The 21,773-nt window shown below is 47.1% G+C and overlaps 3 protein-coding genes across 3 annotated transcripts; 1 reads left to right on the forward strand and 2 right to left on the reverse strand.

Annotated features, from left to right (window-relative positions):
- Positions 1-8,118: 8,118 nt before the first annotated feature.
- On the forward strand, positions 8,119-14,005 carry LOC118502416 (transmembrane protease serine 9-like). The gene is made up of 6 exons (XM_036034641.1): positions 8,119-8,617; positions 8,700-9,585; positions 9,664-10,272; positions 12,035-12,285; positions 12,351-13,224; positions 13,303-14,005. The coding sequence occupies exons 1-6, from the start codon at positions 8,362-8,364 to the stop codon at positions 13,955-13,957; spliced, it is 3,531 nt and encodes a 1,176-aa protein (XP_035890534.1). The 5' UTR covers positions 8,119-8,361; the 3' UTR covers positions 13,958-14,005.
- Positions 13,982-15,616, reverse strand: LOC118502722. The gene is made up of 2 exons (XM_036035278.1): positions 15,437-15,616; positions 13,982-15,362 (listed from the first exon to the last, which is right to left on the reverse strand). The coding sequence occupies exons 1-2, from the start codon at positions 15,451-15,453 to the stop codon at positions 14,300-14,302; spliced, it is 1,080 nt and encodes a 359-aa protein (XP_035891171.1). The 5' UTR covers positions 15,454-15,616; the 3' UTR covers positions 13,982-14,299.
- A 382-nt stretch (positions 15,617-15,998) lies between these two features.
- LOC118502698 (zinc finger protein 853-like) lies at positions 15,999-21,405 on the reverse strand. Its single transcript, XM_036035218.1, has 3 exons — positions 21,284-21,405; positions 18,918-21,204; positions 15,999-18,406 (listed from the first exon to the last, which is right to left on the reverse strand). Exons 2-3 carry the CDS (start codon positions 19,089-19,091, stop codon positions 16,211-16,213), a joined length of 2,370 nt encoding a protein of 789 aa, XP_035891111.1. The 5' UTR covers positions 19,092-21,204; positions 21,284-21,405; the 3' UTR covers positions 15,999-16,210.
- Positions 21,406-21,773: the final 368 nt, after the last annotated feature.

Raw genomic sequence — 21,773 nt, forward strand, 5'->3', positions numbered from 1 at the left:
TGTCGCAACATTTTCTCAATTTTGTCTTATTGAAGATAGATTGTAGTCATCCAATAGTGCCTGAAACGTTGATTCAGTGGCAAGAGCTTCCATCTAAATGATTAAAAATATCCTGGACAAGATGGATATTACTATACAAAACCCACCATCGATATCTGGGAACAGGCCATCAAAGTAACAATCACTCACAACGAGTAACTGTCAACAACTATCTGCGTTGAAGGAATGACAGGCCTTTGATCAAAGAATCTCGCAACTGTCCTCGGTAATGATAGATGTTGTCTCGAAGAAAAGCTTTATCGGAGGACTTTATCCTAAAATACTGTAAAATATGCCATATTAGCAATTGGAAACCATTCCCATCCATTTTTGATGGCCAATGGTCAAGGTCTCAGATAACTGACATAAGGTCAGTTACTTCAGAATTGTAGAAAAGCTTGCAAGTATGTCTATGTAAATTGGTTATCTAGTATATGCAATTGCAAGATTGGCAAGTAATTGAAAAATATTTTTTTATTCAGTTCAAAGGCTGTAGCTAAATTTACCCATTATTTAACAGAAGCTCTTGGTATAAGTCCCTAGAAGTCTATAGGCAAAGTGTTTCAAGTAATTGTGCTTGAAGCTCACTGCATAGTTGCATTCATTTCCACTCAAACACATACCAAGCCTAATTTTTCTTCCCAGACAGCTGGCTCCCCAGCCCAGCCCCATAACACCGCATCGTTACTGAGCACATACAATCCAACCAATTTGTCACACAAAACATTCCAAGCATTCAACCGTTTAGACACGTTTTCCAACTAAATAAACCATTAAAAGACATAGCTTTGTACCTGCCGGGGAAGACATTCCCTTTTCCCGAACTATACCGCACAAAGCGAATCAGCAGGATTCATTTTCCCGTTTCGGGCATCCACAAGGCATCCTCTTTCATAAGCCAGACGGTTAGCTTCCGGTTTGTCAAACATCAAACAACCGTACACGGGTGGCCATTTCATTTGGAATGCATGAAATTAGAATCCACCATAAAAGCTGTGAGCACATCGGAGCAGGGGGGGGGGGGATCCTTTCTTCCGCAAATGTGTGACGGATAAGAAGATGAACTTACAGCACGCCCGGTTGCCCCAAGTGTCTTCGCCCGACAGTGCACATTTCGCCCGGAAAGGATTGCGTGCGTGATGCACTCGTGATACAAGCATTTATTAATCTTGTTTTAATTTAATGCACCTCAAAGTAAGGTCGCTTCAAATGTGCGCCCCATTACGATTGTACATTCTTGGAACCGAGGGTGTATTTGCAGCTGGGTGGGCCACCCTTAGTTGTGGCCCGAAGGAACATGACGAACGTCTGCCCAGGCATGATGCATCATGCCGACTACTGGTACCAAAGGAACGTGGTGTGCAAGAAGTTAGCTCATCAAAGTGGAATGGAATGAAGGGATAGATAAGCTTGCCGACGCTGAACAAAAGCGAAACTTGGACCTCGGATGCAATTCGTGTACGGTCTGTGGGAAATCTTGCATTATTAGGGCAGGTACACGTACACGTCCTTGTACCGTGCGTCCTTCCTTCTGGGCGTTGTTTGTGCATTGGGAAGGGAGCCGAGTGTATTTTTTAATTACCCTGGTTGCTTGGTGAGGAACGCATACCTGTAGCGCATCTACAAAACTATGCTAAATGAAGAACATGATGAAAGTTGATTTACATTTAGCAGGAGTTTTAATCTCTTGTTGTGCGTTGAGGAAGCTTCAGTACATGATGCCAATTAACCCATTACTTGTGGGAGCTGGAGTAAGCGCTGGATCAAGGAATTTGCCTTGGTGTAGATTGGATGTATCTCTTCGTTTAAGAAAATCTCCTTCAAAGTTAAAAATCCCACAAGAATGTAGACAAGAAAGTACAGTCCTGTAGTTCTAAGTTTCTAAGTATTATTCCAATTTTTTATGTTTCGTTTTAGATAGTATTTGTTTGCTGTAAAAAATAGAACAAACAGATAGATTTATAAGGTTTGAGCCTTTTCTGGACTATGCTCAAGATTAAATAGATCCTTTTAATTATCCATTTCTGGACTTTACTCAAGTAGATAACAACTGTTGAAACATTTCGAAACAATAATTTGAGCAATGATACGACTAAAAGAATTTTGTCCAGTCCTTCCAGTAATCGGTACGTTTCTTGTTGAGCGTTGTCAAAGGAGTCCGTCAGCGTCCAGCTGTACCTATAAATCGTCTACTTCATTTGAAGCAGAGTACATAAATTGTATTAACATGTCTAGTTCATCTCAAAACACCGCATTGAATATAAGAGTCTAAGTCGCATGCAAGAGTCAAATGTCCAAAAAGGGTATTTTTACCTCACTGTACCAACTTTGGGTGGACTGGTCCTGAAGAATCTCTGTGACATCAACTGGTAATGGTGTGGTGTCAGGTGTCAAATTGTCGGAATCTGGATCTTTTTGCTATGTGTAGATCTCACTATATTCAGCTGAGTGATTATATAGTAACTTAACAGTACTTCAAATCAAAAGTACATATAGCAAAGCCTATGTTCTATTGAGTTGTAAAGGATTTTTTTATTCTTAGACACGTTTAGCAATAATATTACAATTCAAACAAATCTTTTTGTAGCACATTCAAAATTCTTCCATACAGTGCGTTACAGAACAATAAGGCCAGAGAGAGAGAGAGAGAGAGAGAGTTACTTTAGAGAATAACTGGAAAAGTTGGAGACATAGGCAAAAATGATGTACTGCAAAATTGTAAAGCTATCAGTAAACTTTTTAAAACAAATTAACATTTTGTTTACCTTATTTGAGAGCTTTTCCTACTACATGCAATTTTTACCGAATTTTAAAACGAGGGTCGACCGAGCTCACCCGGAATAAAGTGCCCTTTCACGGTTTGGAGAAGGAAATGTCTCGTGAATCGTGAATTCGTGAATTGTATTAATTTTTGTAATTCAGTTTTAAGCAATACGACCAGTCCGTTCTTTATGAACAATAAAACGAGGGTTTGCATAAAAAACGATGGATTTTCGTAAGTGGCCTTATAGTTATGATGCATGAAGCAATCTTCAACCCAATGAAAAAATATTTATAATTGTGCGTAAAATATGTAAAAAAAATGATAAGACCTATTTTTTATTATTTACAGCTGTTCAGAACATTATTTTTATCTATGTCTCCAACTTTTGTACTTATTCTCAAAAAAAAAAAAACTAGTGGACTAGTTGTTCTGTTACGCACTGTATAACAAAACTATACGAAATCCTATGAGTCGAACCGTTAATTTTTTTTGAGAAAAACACACAAACTTAATTAACGTAAATATATTTTTTAATCATTTTCTTAACCGTTTTTGGCTCCTTGCCAAATAGTTTTTAGGGGCAAGAAACGATTTGAGATATATTTTGAATTCGAGTATTAACAAAAATCCAGTACGGAACAAGCACTTTAAGTTCTCTTATTATTCTTTTGTTGTGTAAAAAAGGTGTTTGAGTAGATCTGTTGAGGATTGTATGCTTAAGACAAAATGGTCAGATATGTGAAGCCTACTTCTCACAATTAAAATCGTTAAGTTCTTTTAAGCTTGTCTAGTCCAGTAGATGCCTACTGTAGAAGATGTATCGCTTTACGATCTATTCGGTTTTGTTCTTCTACCAACCCTTTTTACAAGCGTTAGTAGATGGAATAATTATAATACGCCGCATGAAAACCATTCTTAACTTAAACATTCTCAAGTGTAAATTCAGAATATAACTTTCATTTGTATTTAATCTGACGGGTTATACCTTTTTACTTTCATTTGATTTCGAAAAGCATGCTCCAGGTTCTATATTTAACAAAAATTTCCCCCCTGGACATGATCATAATCTTTCGTCGCGAATATGAAAAGAGGCTTAGATTTTCTCCGAACAACAACAACACGGAACCGATTGTGCGATAAGCCCAACAAAAAGCCCGCCCGTCGATAGCCGCTTCCGCCGGTTAAATCTTTCCATCAACACAAGCAAAAGCAGCTTTTCCACTCAATCTAACCCACACCCGACCAGGACCACCATTTCATGCGATGTGCTGCGTTAAACGTCTCGGAAGATTGGTTGACAAGCAAGCACACAACAAAAAACCAACTACTGGACAATTGAAAGCTCAATCAGTAAGCGCCAGCAATGGGGAAGAGATAAAAATCCCGGCATAAAAGATTATCACTGCTCCATCCGCACGAGACAAATAGAAGCAAACAAATTGAACTGAACTGAAGCCGAAGATAAGCTTAGTTACCGGTCTGTTGCTGAATCCTGCCGGGCCGCACCGTGTGATCAAACGGATGGGCTATTTTGACAGAAAAATTGACAGCAACAACTAAGGAAGACGGCTCAAAGCGCCATTCAACCGCTAGAACGACGATTTATGATTAAAAGATTACGAACTTTCCAATCAACAGAGACCGGGGCTGGCCGAGAGCTCTGGGAAAGAAAATATGGAACAAACCCAAGTTCTCGGGGGGTTTTTTGTCGCTTGAAGGACAATAACGTACCGAGGTTGGTTCAAGGCAAATTGCACTCGAAAGCGGATTTTCTCATTTTCCCACGGCACGAACTGCATGCAACCGTGACGAACGAATGGACGAGCTAATCCTGTCTCGTCCGGCCTCCTGCCAAGACACACGGCCCAATCATTGATGCTCTTCTTCTGTTCGGCAATCTGGGTATGAGCAATGGTGTAAGGAAAAATCAAAGTCGTCCGGCCTTTGTAAGCTGAGCAAGAATTGAACTAATTTAGTGCCAGACTGTAAGGGTGATGTGTTTTAAGCGTTGAAGACGTCTTTTGAAAGTGTGAGCTATAGAGCTTCGTTAAGGATGAAAGAATGGTTCAAGGGTTAATCTTTGATGCCGATCCATCGATCGGTATGATGGGGTTGCCTGCTCGTTTGACATTTTCATTATGGAGCATGACTGGTGATGATCATGATTTATCCTTTTTATGTTGCGCGCCCTTTTGCATCGACATAAATCATCGCCTAGAATGCTTTATTTATCGATTGCATACTAACAGGGGCATGATTTGTGTTCTCACTTTTTATGGCCATTTTTCAGCGCCATGCTATGTATTAGGTTGGTATTCAATGAAGTTGCTTGATGAGGTTCCCAGCCAGCGAAAAGCATTTATCATCGTGTGATGCAACTGGTAATGTGCATTTTAACATCATAAAGGTGTAACCAAACACACTGCGCAGGGAACACTCAAGAAGGAGGCAAAAGTTGTTGTTATTCGGCAGTGATGTAAAAAATCATGAAATAAAATATAAAAAATAAAAAATGATAACAAAATAAAAGAAAACGTAAGTAAAGTAAAATGTAAAGAAATAAAAAGTTAAAAAAAATGAAAAATAAAAGCAATTAAGTAAGTAAGTAAGTAAGTAAGTAAGTAAGTAAGTAAGTAAGTAAGTAAGTAAGTAAGTAAGTAAGTAAGTAAGTAAGTAAGTAAGTAAGTAAGTAAGTAAGTAAGTAAGTAAGTAAGTAAGTAAGTAAGTAAGTAAGTAAGTAAGTAAGTAAGTAAGTAAGTAAGTAAGTAAGTAAGTAAGTAAGTAAGTAAGTAAGTAAGTAAGTAAGTAAGTAAGTAAGTAAGTAAGTAAGTAAGTAAGTAAGTAAGTAAGTAAGTAAGTAAGTAAGTAAGTAAGTAAGTAAGTAAGTAAGTAAGTAAGTAAGTAAGTAAGTAAGTAAGTAAGTAAGTAAGTAAGTAAGTAAGTAAGTAAGTAAATTAGTAAGTAAGTAAGAAAGTAAGTAAGTAAGTAAGTAAGTAAGTAAGTAAGTAGTTTATTTAGTATTAAGTAAAAATTAAATTTTAATTTATCTTTTCCATAGTTTGATTTGTGTTACTCGCTCATCTAAAGACATGATTTTGTAGCTCCTAACCTTTCTTCGACAGCCAAACAACTCAATCTCGGTCGGTGGAAAGATTGCAATTTTCCGCTGCATCGCACAACCAACACACAACGTAAGGCAATTTGTTTACAGAGTGATAAATCACCCCGGTAGTAAAATCGAACGACACAGGCAAACGTGTTGTAGAGAAGAAAGTACTAAACTGACATGGATGCTTCAGCGCCAGCAAAACCAACCGTTGTTCCATCCATCAACGGAGATGCTGGAGTCTGTAGCGTTGAAATTCCATCAGGCATGCCGTTTGATCCGCAGCCGATTGAAGTTGCAAACGCACGCGAATGTGAACAAACCACCACCGCATTCACTCGCAAAATCATCCCTCACTCAGTTCCGAACGTTCTTCCGCCGTAAGTTCCCTCCTTCTTGCTTAGGTATCAGAACATGGGAGTTAGGAATAGAGATGGGTTTGGGTATAAATTTACATAAAATTTTCGCGCATAATTTAAGCTGCAAATAGAAGGTGTGAAACAGACTCACACTCTTCCTCACCCTCTCTGTCAACATTACAACGATTAAGAGTTCATGGGAATCTTTCCTCAAGGGAGGTGAAAAAATGGATGGAAGAGGTAGAGATTTGTCACCTTTTACAGTATCACACACCCTGTACACAGGGGGAGTTCGAAAGAAATGGTAATAATTATATTAAAACCAATGAAACGCTACGTAAGAAGGGTAATTTAGAATTCTAACACGCTTTTTGGTACTTGGCCGGTGCATCAGTGATGCGAAATTTACATTACAGTTAATAATTTAACAAGCAACCCCTATTTTAATGGAAGATAAGAAAAAGTAGATGTTTTTAAGGGTTTTTTGTAACTGTATCTATCTTTTTATCGGGATGGATCTACGCTCTTCTCAAGGTGGGTTTATGTATCTAATTCCACCCAGACACAGGGACAATAATACCCTCACAGCCGATATTCATAACCCCAATATACCCTGTAATGAACTCAGTTACTTACGTTTCCTAAGGTGAAAATTTTAAAAGCAAGCGTTGGTCTTTGAAGTTTATTGGGTCTTGTCGGGGCAGGACTAATTCGAACAAATAGATGTAACTGGCTAAGAATCTCTTCTCTTCTGCTTCTTTGGCACTACAACCTCGAAAGAGTTCAGCCTGGTAACAAAAGGTAGTGTAGTAATAAGACGATGTATTACGTCGATGTACAAGACCACCCATTACATCGCTAGGATTTCAATCAATATTAATTGGATTAACTGCAGATGGAGTGATGTACCGATAGGCGATCTAACTCGAACCAAAGTTTCATCCATCTGGGGTCAAAAGTCATCATTGCCTGAGATAACTTCAAATACCTGTCCTGCAACGGCTGAAGAAGAGACTGTACAGAATATTATCCCAGTACTTACATATGCTTCTGAGACATGGACTCACTCCAAAACTGACGAAACCCTCTTGAACAACGGTGAAGCTGATATAATGACGAGCTCTACGAGCTATACAGTGATGAATTAGACTGGCCAGACTCCGGCGGGCTGGTCTTGTCATGAGAATGGCACCGGACGACCTATCCACTGTAGTTCTTTTAAGCCGTCCACATGGACAGAGGACGCATGGTAGACCCAAATTAAGATGGAGAGCTTAATATCGCGAACGATGGATGGATGGAGAGCTTAACAACAGCTTTATATCGCGAACGATTTCGTGTAATTCTGCAGTAGACTAAGACCGCAAGCGCCTGATAAGTGAGTAAACATGTAATGCGTTCAATTCAGTTAAGATCGCATGTGTCAATGCAGCATTGACAGGCTCATCATCTGAAGCACCTGATACGACGCCCCTTATACGGAGATGAGACCAGTAACTACTAGACCTCCAATTCTAGACCTCTGTTCTAGGGACAGGCTTCCTACAGGGCCCCCTATTTCGAGGCCACTTATACGAGGTAACCGGTGATGTCCTGGGCGGCCGTCTACTCCGCCTCGCTTCTTTCTCTTACTCAGTGCCAAGTAACTCAGTTGGTCAAGAAAAAAAAACTTGGTAGCCATAAAACCTTGAAGACAGTTAACCGAAACATGTGAATATTATAAATCATTACCAAAATAATGTTTAAACAACTTGAACACGAACAACGAAAAAATTGTCCAGCCCTGGCTGCTCATCTTCGCTCACCGGTGGCTCACGCTCATAATCTTCCCTTTTGTCCAGAGCAGCGAGAGCGCGATCTTCAATGGACGGCCAAAATATCGCGTAGCCTCGAAGTCGACCATCGGAAGCAACCGGTTTTAGTTGCATCGCTGCTGCCCGACACAACTCACTCAAGCGCGAGATCAAGTGCCTCGCGTGCGTAGGGTGTTGGGTGTTTTTGTTTGGGAATTCCCCCAACGGTTTGACCTCGTTGGGTGAGAGCATCATCTTTTTTTTTGTTGAGCACATCAAAAGGTTATCAAACGTACAGGGATGGGTCGCGGTGTACGGTACTGCTACGCAATCGCTTCGCTGGTGGTGGTGATTCCGCTGTGCCTTCTGCTGGCAGCTTCCCCAAGCACCGCGCAAACCTGTGGCAAACGGAAGGTGGTAAACTTCCTGATCGTGAACGGTACCGAGGCAAAGGATGGCTACTGGCCGTGGCATGTGGCACTGTTCCACAACAATGCCCGGTCGTTCGTGTATGCGTGCGGCGGAACCATCCTTGACCAGAACACCGTTCTAACGGGTAAGCAAACACACGAAAAACCTGTTTGACTGACGAACTCACAGACGTTGTCTCACTGCTCTTTCTCACCTCGGTTTTTTAGCGGCTCACTGTCTGATGACGGGGAGTGGGATAATTGCGCGGGAGCGACTGGTAGTGCAGGTGGGTCGTAACCGGCTGCGGGTAGCGAGCCAACGCGCCCAAGAGCACGAGGCGTTCCAGCTGATCGTACATCCGGACTACAACATCAACGGCATCCGGCACGATATCGGACTGATCAAGTTGGCTACCGACATCACGTACACCGACTACATCCAACCGATCTGTCTGTGGAATCGGGGCGATGATCTAAATGCGATCGTCGGGTTACACGGTACCGTGATCGGGTTCGGTTACGATGAGACCGACACTCCAACGGACACACTGCGCGAAGCTACCATTCCGGTCGTGAGCACCATCACCTGTATCGAAAGCAACCGGGAAGCGTTTGCCACGCAGCTTACGTCGGAAATGTTTTGTGCCGGTAGTCGGGATGGAGTTGGGGCCTGCAACGGTGACAGTGGGGGTGGTTTGTTCTTCCGCTTCGGCGATGTTTGGTTCATTCGCGGGTTGGTGTCGTTTACCAAGCCACGACAGGATGCGCTGATCTGTGACACGCGCGAGTACACCGTGTTTACCGATGTGGCAAAGTATCTGCAGTGGATCGAGCAACACCTGCGTGGTACGATTGGCCAGCCGGTTGTGATAGCGACGGACAACAATCTTAAGCTTGCGCTGCTACCGACCGCTACGTGCGGTGTCAATCCGTACCCGGGCCGAGACGAGTCCTCCAAACCGGTACTGCAGGGTTATCCTTGGGCGGGTCTGCTGGAGTACACGGAAGCCGGATCGCGCGAAAAGAAAACGATCTGCCAGGCGACACTTATCAGCGATCTCTACGTAGTCACCGGTGCTCACTGCGTCAACAGTATTCCCAGACGGTACACGTTGTGAGTATTCGTTCAAAACCGAAAAATCGATCCTCTTCACGTCCCACTGGTGTTAATGGTGAGTTTGTTTCGTTTTAGATCGGCCGTACGGATGGGAGAGTACGACAAGAGCACCATGACGGACTGCGCCCAGGTCGATGGACAGTCGGTATGTGCTCCCCCGGTGCAAATACTGCGCATCGAGTCGTTGATCGTGCACACGGGCTTCAACAAACCGCGGTACGCGAACGACATCGCACTGATCAGGCTGCGCGACCGGGCAGACACTAGCCGGAGCAACGTGAAACCGATCTGTCTGCCGGTGACGAATGAGCTGCGCAGCTCAAAGCCAACCCGCTACACACTCACTGCCTGGGCGTCCGGATCGCGTGGTAACGTGCTGGAACGGTCGCAACGCGAGCTCGTCGAATCGGTCGAATGTCAGAAGCTGTACACCGACAAATCGGTCACGCTGGAAAAGACGACACGCCAGATCTGTATCAAGCAGCAGCAGGAGTCGGGCTCACGGTGCAATTTCCCATCGTCGGCCGCACCGTTACAGGTTGTGCAGCAAGTGCAGGGCAAGAGTCGGTACGTGCTGTACGGTGTGCTATCGTACGGACCGAAGAATTGCAGTGCGCTCTACCCGGACGTGTACACCAATGTGGCGAGCTACATGGATTGGATACTGGAAAACATACAAGAGTAGTTTCGCAGTCAGAGACTTATTATCGTATGCGATTACATTTGACGGTCGTCATTTCTATTTCTTCATCTAGCGCCATGCAATTATGGAAATTATGGCTGATAATCTGCTCGTGTGCTCCAGGCAATCCAACATCGACGATGGTTGGTATAGCCAAAAAAGGGGTGATCGGTAAAATGTATCACAATAAATTATTGAGTAAAATACAACTCTTTACAAATGGATTTCAAACATAATTCAGATCTGTTTTTGTTGGTCAAGATTTGGATCATCTGTATAAGAAATGGTCGCAACTATCCATAGCTGTCGAGAAAAAGGAGGACTTACTTATCCAGTGCTATTACCGTTTCATGGATTAGACCAACTATATAAGACTTCAACGCTTCACTCACGCCACTAATGCCGTCTTCTGCCAATAGACAAGAAGACGATCTTAAAGCTCTTAACGGTCTGGGAGTTCTGGTGTTATTCTCGTGATGGGTTGGCTCTTCTTCTTATCGAACAGTTCCAGGAGCACGTCATACTAGCGGCGGCTCCTTCAAGGTCCTTTAAAACATCCGAAACCAAAAATCCCTCTGAGAATTTTGCTTTCGAACATGGCTGAGACTTACTCGCCAGGTTTGGACAGAGTCCATGGTCCAAGTGCCGCAAAGTGCTGGGAGATATCCTGTCGGACGAGCGAGAGGTAATCGACAGGTGGAAGTGCGAACTTCAACGAACACCTGCATGGAACAGATGTAGTAGACGATGGACCAGACGCAGAAAGCAGGGTAGCACAACAATAAAGAAGTCATCCCTCGCCATGCTTGGATGAAGTCATCAGTGTCATCAGACAGCTTAAATCCCACAAGTCGGCCGTTCGGTCAACAACGTAAGCAGCGGAATCCCTGGGTACATTGTGTAGGGGAATCGTGTGTACTACGGACTCCACAGACTCCTAAGCTCCAGCAGATCCTGGACTAAGTTGGCGGACACGGACACCAATACTACCTTTGGGGGTGTGTGCGAGCAGGGCATGTGAGGAAGGAGGATGAACTACGAACTAACAGAGCTGTTAGGACACATTATAAGGATGCCGGACTTAGGCTCCCTACCAGGAAGGTGCCCGTCATCGTAGAGGAGCACAGCGTGCTCGTTGGCTGGATCAAGTGGAGTCAGACCTTAGGGAGATTGGATTCAGCTGGGGCGGGGAGGAGTGCAGCCATGGATCGTGTTTCCTGGAAACGGATTGGACACCAGGCCTTACCTTTAAGACATGCTCCATAGGAGCAGGCCAAGAAAGCAGAAAAGAAGATGTTGTTCATGCTCATTCTGACAAGCCTGGTGAGCTTGGCCAGCTTTTCAAACTGGTCTCTCTTCACCCAACTAGTTAGCCCACTACTTTTATGATATATTACCCGTTACTTTTGAACAATCCTAGCTTCTGAAATTCTGAAACTCCCTCCAGAGTTATGTTTAAAAAACCAATCTAATCGTTGGATTCAAATGCTTTCTCGTTCGTTCTGCACTCAAGACGCATCATCTTCTCTTGGCGATCGCTCACCTCTCAGCTTCTACGCCATTCTTACAATTGAGTAGCATCTTTTCAGCTGGGGAGCATGAGTACCTCCCCAAATTGGTCCACCAATAAAAAGGCTAATCAGTGCCCTGGTGAGCGATCAGTTTCACTCCGAACGTTGGGGAACCGGCTTCGTGTAGCACGGACAGGAAAACGCATCTTTGCTCTTTACTATCCCAACGGGGATTCCCTGCGCTTAATTAAAACACAATGCGAGGATTTTCTTTACTGCTGATTGGAGCAGTCTTAGGTGCGTGTACATTTACGACATCGATCGCCCAACAACTTCCCCTAGAGTGTGGCGAGCGCAAGGTGAAAACCGTTTACCTGGTGCAGCACGGTACCGAAACGAAGGAAGGCCATTGGCCGTGGCATACCGCCATCTACCATTGGGAGAAGAAAGCCTTCGAGTACGTGTGCGGTGGTTCCATCATCGATCGAAATACCATTCTTACGGGTAAGTGCGCGCCGCATTTTTCTTCCGATCCGATCGTGATAGCTGAAAGCTTTCTATCACTTCAGCGGCCCACTGTCTGTACACTACGCGCGGTCAGATAAAGTTGGAGCATCTGTCCGTGCAGGTGGGGCGTAATCAGCTGTCGGAAGCTAGCACCCGGTCGCAGGAACATCAGGCAGAACAGCTGATCATCCATCCGGGTTTTAGCCCGAATAATGTCGCGGATGATATAGCACTGATCAAGCTGGCTACCGACATTACGATGACTCGCTTCATCCAGCCGGTCTGCCTGTGGAACATGGAACCGAACCCGGAGCTGATCGTGGGCAGGAACGGTACGGTGGTGGGCTTCGGACTGACGGAGCACGATCGCGTGTCGGACTATCTCCGGCAGGCTGCGATCGAGGTGGTCGATTCGTGGGCCTGCATCGAGAGTGACCGGGAAGTGTACGGTGCCACGCTGACTGCGGGTATGTTTTGTGGTGGCGGTAAGGCCGGCATCAGTGTGTGCAATGGGGACAGTGGTGGTGGTATATTTTTCGAATTTTCCGACAACTGGTACGTGCGGGGCGTGGTGTCGTTTATGCCATTGCGTGAAAACGTTGGCCTGTGCGATGGGACCAAGTACACCGTGTTTACCGATGTGGCAAAGTATCGGGATTGGATCGCACAGTTCATTAACCCAACGCTTGCGCCCGTTCGCACGGATCCGCTGCTGGTGGATAATAGTCCGAAGCTGCGGTTGCTAAACTTCAACTCCTGCGGCATCAGCCCGTACACGAACGGGACCAATGATACGTTCTTCGCGTATCCGTGGGTCGGTTTGATCGAGGTGTCTGTCCGTGGACAGGGCAAAACGATGGCACTGTGTCAGATCACGCTGATTAGCGAGTGGTACGCGGTCGGGCCGGCCCATTGCTTTGCCAACGATGGGATGGAGTAAGTGGCCGGGACAGTGTCCAACATTCGGTCAAACATTCGGTCAAAGCTAACGCACGCTTTCCATTCTCGCTACAGACGCATGGCGCGGTTCGGTGATTACGACCGATCGACGGAACAGGACTGTATCGATCGACACGGCACAACGCTGTGCGCACCACCGGTCCAAACGCTTGCGATCGAAAGAATCATAATACGGCCGGATTACAACAAGCTTGCGATTACGGACGATCTCGCGCTGATCGAATTTCGGCGACCGGCCAACATTAGCCAACCGAACGTGCGACCCATCTGTTTACCGGTGACGATCGATCTGCGCAGTTACAAACCGGTCACCTTTGCGCTCGGTGGGTTCCCGGCACAGGGCGATCGTATCGTGGCCAGCAGCCCTAGCTACCTCAACTCGGTCAACTGTCAGGAGCGGTACAATGCGATCCACTATCCGTTGCGCAAAAGTCATACGCAAATCTGTGCGATCGCGGTACCGACCAACCACACGGGGCCGTGCGAGAGGATGCTGTCCGGTGCAACCCTGCAGACGGTTCAGACATTCGGCCGACGGGAGCGATACTTTTTGCAAGGTGTACTTTCGTTCGGTGCACGTGAATGTGACAATACGGTGCCGGAAGTGTACACCAACGTGGCTGTGTACCTGGACTGGATACTGTACAACATGCGGGACGTTAGACAGCAGGGTCCCGATACGAAGGAACAGCTCATCTTTACGTCTTAACCCGGAAATGAAAGAATGAATAGATAGATTGCCTTAACTCTTGTTCAAGCATTTTTCGTTGGAGATCAGTTTATTGAAGGGAATGCTCAAAGCTGCAACGCTCCAATCGAGGTTGCGGTTCTTCCTTCCGCTGTGTAATACTGGTAAGAAACGTGACTCTGGTCACTCGCTAAAACTAGTTCACTTACTGTTCTAATATTACACTCTTGTTTGACGATGCGCCAACAGTTTGATTCTCACAGTTCCAGTCGTATATCGGGTGGATGCTACTAGGTTGATGGTTGTTAAATATCTTACTTACTCGCTTAACTCCCTAACGATCGCACACTCGCGTATGGCAATCTAAGTCATTTGAATGGCACAGACTTTTAGCTTGTTCTTGTTCCGGTGCACCTTGGCGATGTGCCGTTCGAGGATGTTACCGCGTAGGAACCGTTCGCCACAGTGTGCACAGGGAATCACCTTTAGTCCCTGGGACACCTCGCCGTGTACCTCGTACATGTGGCGTTTCAGATTGTACGATTTGGTGAATCGCATCTGGCAAGGATCACAAGCCAACGAGCAACGGTTCCCGGCCTTGTCATAGCCTTGCTGCTGACGTTGCAGTTGCTGATCGTACTCATTGCATGGTGTGAAACTCCCTTGACTCTGTTCACTTCCTGGCGCTTGTTCTTTGTGCTTCGTCCTATTCTTGACCTTGCTGCGGGGCACCGATATTTGGGAGGTTTTATCTGTGTCGGATGTAGCCAAAGGAACCGAAGTGGTGAGAATGGTGGCGGTTGACGAGATCAATGCTGGGCCAGACGGCGGGCAAATGCCATCGCTAAGACTAGAATTAAGAATACTGTCATGAGAAACACCGTCCGGTTGCAATAATAGCGGACTGTCCACCGCAAGCGATGCTGGATCTAACGCCACTACGATCTGTTGGATTTTCTCCTGTTCTTCACTCTCTTCCTTAAAGTCTTCTGCCTCTTTCAGTTGTGTGCCGATAACTGTCTCCGGCTCTTCTGGTGTTACTGGCAGTGCTTCCTCAATTTTTACTTCCACTAACGATTGCAGCTGTACTACCGATGGAATCAGCTGTTCATATAATGCCTGTTGCTGTTGAACTAGCTGCTGTTGTCGCTGTCTTTCCAGCTGCTCGGCCAGCAGTGTTCTTCTCGTTCGTATAAGTACATCCTGCCTCAGACACTCTTCACGGAACTTGCAGAAAAGGTCCAACATTTGCAAACATTTGTCACATATGACCGCCCCAGCATCGTCCGCTTGTGCAAGATGGACCGACGTTAGCACCGCTATCATCCGCACCAGCTCATCCTTCGGGTCATTGTCTCCCGGTGGAAAGAGCGGGTGTATTACAATGCCTTCCGCTGCACACAGCCGGCAGAAAAAATCCTGAACACTGCCAAAACGGTAGATGGGAAATGTTGTGTTAATCAACGCTTCTGCTTCAAGCATTACGATAAAAAGACTCACAATGTACCAGGCTCCATGTTTGCTTCGTTCCAGACATCCAGACACAGCGCAGCGCATTCGTTTGATGCGGTAAAAGCGTTTCGCTTGTTTTTATCACACGTTTCGGCTTATTTGTTTATATCGTCTGCAATGCATGATTTGTTTACAGGCGAACAATAGCGACGGTGCGCACAGAATGACAGCTAACCGTCGCACACTGAGCTGCCAGTCGTATTGTTTTGACCTAATATAAAATATTGTAATATAATCAATGGTAAAGGAGCTGGAATGATAAAATGAAACATTGAATTTAGAAACAATATTTTAACATTTTACATTTAATCGTATAAAAACCGGTAATGAAGGGAATAAAAGTTGAACGAATTTTGTGGAGAATATCCCACTGTGTGACATTTAAAAAATTCACCACTTGGGCGTGGTGAATATGGCGCAGCTATTTAAAAAATTGCGGTTGTTTTGTTTGTGCTAGTTTTACCTTAAATTATTTATGCCGTAAGAAGTCTAGCAGTTAAAATATCTATTTTCGAATGTAAGAAAACTCACGGGATGTCACGTTTACGAGTCAGGTTTGTTAAAAATATTAGGTGTATAAGTATATTTTTCCTTTTCTGGTATAACTCTATCAACAATTACGGCTACGAACAAAACAAAAAAAAATCCCACATGTCTCGGACACGTGTCTAGAGCGCAAAATGATAGCTATCCTAAATTCTAAGGCATAGTAAAATTCGTGTTTTGTTTCCCGCCGCACGGAACGCCACGGCCACACGGCTACTACTTTTTCGCAAACTTGGCCTTTGACTCGTCCGCCACCCAGGACTGCTTGTGCACGTTGTACAGATGGCCGAGCAGCTGGAACCGTCTGGGAAACCGCTTATCACACTGATCGCACGGAAACGGCCGCTCACCGGTGTGCGTACGCATGTGCTCCCCGTACGCAAACTGGCTGCGGAACTGCCGTTGACAGATTTCACACGCAATCGACGCCTTTTGCCGTTCGCGCGTACGACCCCGCGATCGTATCCGATCCTGATGGGCCGCGAGCAGATGTTCCTTTAGCTGGTGTAGATTGTTTTGGTCCGCACCGCAGATGTAGCACGCGTACGAGCGCCGTTCCAGGGCGTCTATTTCGTCCTCATTGCCGACACCGTCCGGGTAAGCGTCATCGTTCCGATGATGATGCTGTTGCGGGGTGGCTGCTAACCGGCCTGCAGCTAGGGGAGACACGTCTTCGACATCGCTAGCACCGTTCGGCAGGAGCAGACCGGGCACAATACCAGATGGGACGGCGGATACATTCAAACCGGAACCACCATCCGTCGCCGGCGTCGTCGTTGTCGTCGTGTGCGTTGCACCACCCTCCAGCATCATGTGCGTTCGCATGTGTAGCACCAGCTTCGTTCGACCGGCAAACGTTCGTCCGCACAGCAGACAGGGATATTCCATGCGGCGCCGTTTGGTGGTACGCGAATCGACCGAATCCGTGCTGCGTCGGCGTACACTCGGCATCCGGTAATCTTGCGGCAGGTCATCGGAATCATCATCCGAATCGGATGAGAAGCCGGTCTGTGACTGATGTTGCTGTTGCTGCTGCTGCTGCTGTTGGCGGGCCCGAAGTTCGTGAAACATGGCGTAAAGTAGCATCTCGCGCTGATCGTCGACCGGCGGCGGTTCACTTTCCGAATCGGAATCGTTGCGCAGGAACAAACTCCGCACGTAGGACACTTCCGGCTTTTCGATGTTGGACGATGCTGGTGCAGATGGCTTTTGGTCTTCGGAGGATGGTTGTTGGTGCTGGTGCTGCAGTTCCGGGGAAACATCCGGAGATAGGGAGGCGGTACGGGCCCAGGAGGCGGATCGATGCTGAAGCAGTATCGAACGGAGCTGTGATGCGAGGGGCGTTTCGTTCGAAGGCACATCCTCCTTCGCCCGGTGCAAGGATGCCGGCGGCGATGGTGTGTTGGTGGCACTCGGAGGTTCATGTTTGGTACGATGGGACCGTGATGACTGCTGTTGCTGCTGCTGACAGCTCGTCCCTTCTAACGGTGAGACTGCTGCCGCTGGTGGCTGTGGTAATGTTGGTGGTGCTGTTTGCTGCTCCTGGCCTGCACCGGTGGCCATTGTCCCGCTTCCATCGAGCAACATCCGCTTCAGCAGGGATGACGTAGAGGCAGAAGAGTTTGAGGAGATGTTCCCCGACACAGATCCTTCCTGGGCACCGGTGTTGGTGGCAGCAGAATTATTCTCGGTTGTCTTCGCAGGTGAACGATTGGCCGGTGAGGTGGTGGCGCACTGTTGCTGCAACAACATTTGTTGCAAAAGCGAGGGTTTAACGTCCCGTTCCTCTTCGTCTTCCTGTTCGGCCTGCCCGCCATCGTCCTCGTTATACTGCTGCTGATGCCGAACGGTGTCCATATTTGGCACTGAGGGTGGTGGTGGATGGATCGGAAGCAATTGTGGCGTTTGCCGGGGCGATTCCGGTTCCGTATTCGGCGACGATCGGCTCGTAGTGGAATCACGCGTTTGCAACAGTATGCTTCGCAGTATCGACGACATACCGCCATCTCCGGCCGGTGCTTCGGTTTCCACCGCTGGTGCATGCTGTTCCTCTTGTTCCGAGCCATTCTCCTCCTCCTCTGCCCCACTGCCCCGCTGATCCAGTGGCAGTGGTTCACGCTTAATTCTAATCGCCGGTATCACCGGCTGCTGGTGACTACTTTCGCCACTTGCAGGCGACCGGCGCACCGCGGGAGGTGGTAGCGGTAGCAGCGGTGGCGGTGGTGGCGTATTTCCCTTCTCGTCCTCATTGTTATTGTTATTGTTGTTCTTCCGCTGGCCTCTCGTCCGCTGTCGTTCGTGCCGGAGTATCTGATCGTTGGCGAGACAGCGCCTCCGGTACTGATAAAATTTGTCGAGCGTTTCGACACACTTTTCGCAGACCTTCGCCGGGTAGTCCTCCTCCAAGGTTATCTGAGAATGTGCAAAAAGACCACAACAACAAAAAATGAATGTTTAAGCGAGGTAGAGTGAGCAAGAGCATGCGAGGGAGACAAAGCTAGGCAGATGTTAGAGTGTACAATGAAACAAAGTGTGTCTCGCGCACTGGCCCCACCGAGGCCTTTTTTTTGTGTGCGTGTGTGTGTGTGTGTGCGCGCGAGCTCGAACGGTGCCGCGCAATGTGTGTCGCGAAGGGCATTGCGGCGGGTGAACGGTCGTGCAGGAGGTCGTCGCTCACCGAGAGACCGTGTGCATGGCGCACAAAGAGAACGCTCGCGCGCCAGTTAACCTCGACCGATGGAGGAGACTCGAATGCGCGCTCCGCTCACGCATTGCACGCGCAACCCGTCCTTGTAGATGAAATCAAACCCGCGCGCACACACACACACACACACACACACACAGCTGGTACACCACAACGAGACAAGGGAGGGCCCTCCAAACTGCAAGGACACCGTCGTCACACGGTGCAGCGATGTCTCACCTGAATCGAGGTGCACTCCAGAATCATCTCGACGAGCCGCTCGGTGCGTAGGGACTCGGCCGTCCCTTCCGGTTGCGGGTAAAGATTGCAGCAGCTAAGCTCGTCCGCCGACAGACACAGACGGCAGCAGGTTTCGAACCGATTCGACGGTGGCAGCACTTCTTCTTGCGTCATTGTCCCTTCGCCCTTCGCTCTCACTCATTGCGCTCCGGACCGCACGCGCGCGCCGGAAAAAAGAAAAAAAAGTCAACAAATCCGCTTCAGCAACACGGTCGACGGAACGCGGGTGATGCTGGTAAGCATCGCGAAAAATGCGACGGCGACGACGACGGTACACTGTAGCTCGCGGCCACGTGAACACCACCAGCGGAACACGGGGACGGGGATGCAGAGTGGTGAGTGTGTTTGTGTGTGGGTACTACTACACGGTGCATACGCCACACTCTTCTCACTCCCACGATCACGATCGTGCCACAGGCCCCGGGTGGTTGGGTGGTTGGCAGAAGACTTTCACTTGGGTGGCGCGCGAAATTCACATACACACACACACACGCCTCCAGGTATAACTCTTGTTTTTTGCTAATCACGACTCTTTTTTTTTTGCTGCAATGCGTAGTACTACGCGTCAAACTGATTCGGGTGCGCATACACACGCGGGAGACGATTTTGTTTACGTCTCTACGGTCACACTTTAATGTTATGCGCGTATCCGCTCGGTTTTCTATGTGTGAGGATCGTCTCAGAATCACCAGAAGACCACGACGATCGCATACACAGCACGCCTTTTTGCACCGGGTCGAACAAATAAATGGCGCAGCACTAGGGAGAGAGAGAGCTGTTTGTCTAGTGACTTTTCGCTACATCCTAGTAAACACGGGGTAAAGCCACACACTAGCGGGCATGGGATAGCAGCTGCTAGGCAACGATGTACGGCGCAGGCATCCAGGGAAGCAGCATTTGTGTCGATAACGAACGCACGGACAGTTGGGTCGGTGTTTCGCACACAGCTAATCCCAGCGGGGTCTGTCCCGATGGGGTGGAGAATGCCGGAAAATAATGAAACAGGCCAGGCCTTTCTAGCGCGCGCACTCACTTTCCACGAAGGCAGATTAGTACCTACTGGCGGCGGCTGCTGCTGTCTGTTGCCACTTTCTGCTCAATGTGCGCTGCTCGTCGCGCTCGTCGTCATCATCGATGCTAAGGAGGCCTTGCTGGGTGTGCTGTTGTTGCCGTTGTTGGTTTTGTCCTCCGTCGCCGTTGTCGTCGTCGACGTAGTAGTCGAGGTTCGGTTCAAGCTATTTCGCTTCCGCTGCCGCGCTGTTGCTGTTGCTTGCTCGCTCGTGCACACGTGCGGTGACCTCGAGCGGGTCGGTGAGTTTGCCGTCGCTGCTGCTGCTGCCTTTCATGCGTTCCAACAAACGGGGCGCCAAGTACGTTGACGGAGGTTGCTGCTACTAGAAGGTTGCTGCCGTTGCGGTTGTGTTGTGTACTACACTGCCCTCGTGCACAATAACCGCGTACATGCACAACCACACACACTCCCGCGCACACACAGGTCAATAACAAATAAATGTCAAATTTATTCACCACACCCGCGCGCACCCTCCGTTTGCTTCTTCCCGCTGACGATGCTTGCTCTTTCACACTACCGTCGATGCGACGGTGTCTGCCAACCGAACACAACAAACCGATACGTCACCAATAATATTTATGCTGCTGGCTGGCTGGCTGGTTGATGATTTCTGTTTTTCGCACATGCTAAACAGGAGCACTGAGTATCATCCCACTTCCTTGGCCACTAATGCTAAATCACACACACATACACGCTGATGCGCTCCCTTCTTCTTTTTTGCGAAAAAAAAGGGAATGTGTGTACGTTACGTGTCACGGCGACACTCACTGCACATGCACCCGATGATGCACGCTGGTTTGCACTACCGACGTCCGAGGTCATTCATCGCAACCGATCATCCCTCTTGTTAGGAAATGCACTTTTGAGGTCAGAAACAAATCGGCACACAGGAACACAGCCAACTGCCTGTGCCTAGCGGCTGCTACCTGACAACGACGGCGGAACGGTCCGATGCTAGGCAAAAATGATTTTCACGACTCAGAGAAAGAGAGAGAGAGAGAGTGGAAACGGGCAGCAGCGCGGCTAGCGATTTGCGAACTAGGTTGCTGTGTATGGGACCTCCGCACGGTTCATCGACCTCTTCTCACCGCTGACGGTGGGGTGTATTGTGAGCCGATGGTGATGCGGCATCGATTGGAAAGTTCACAGGTTTAGCTATACAGATTGGGATAGAATTTATACGATTTAGAAAGGTTTGATGCCAGCTAATCCACCAAAAGGTTCATTGGCTTACCATTTATATGAAGTTGTGCTTAAAATATAGCTTTGAAACTGGGAAACCAACTAAAACTTACTCTAAAGTCGATTGAAACTCACACAATCGTTGCACGAAATAAGCCCCGACGTATGTGCACAGCTGGTGCTTTATCGGACATCAGCTTTGAAATCAAATTGACACTACACGGGACGAATGTCCCTCTTTTCTTTCTTTATGCAAAGAAAATGAAGGTTTAAATTATACTTATGTAATAACAACAACAATAATTCCACTTTTGATGAAAGATTATTAAATACATAAGTTGTTGTTTTGAAGTTGCACCGAAACGCTTCACGGGTGTAGGAAACGCTTCAGATCAGCTGGCAGCCGAAACACATCGCTCGTGGTTTGAATTTTCAAAAAAAAAAACATAGAAAACATCGTAAAGGAGAGATATCGGTTACAAGAGACGTGGAACGTTCGTTTTTAATTCATGAAATTGATATTAACTACTAAACAGTATAGA

The sequence above is a fragment of the Anopheles stephensi genome, chromosome 2, assembly GCF_013141755.1.
Source record: "Anopheles stephensi strain Indian chromosome 2, UCI_ANSTEP_V1.0, whole genome shotgun sequence".
Classification (NCBI taxonomy): domain Eukaryota; kingdom Metazoa; phylum Arthropoda; class Insecta; order Diptera; family Culicidae; genus Anopheles; species Anopheles stephensi.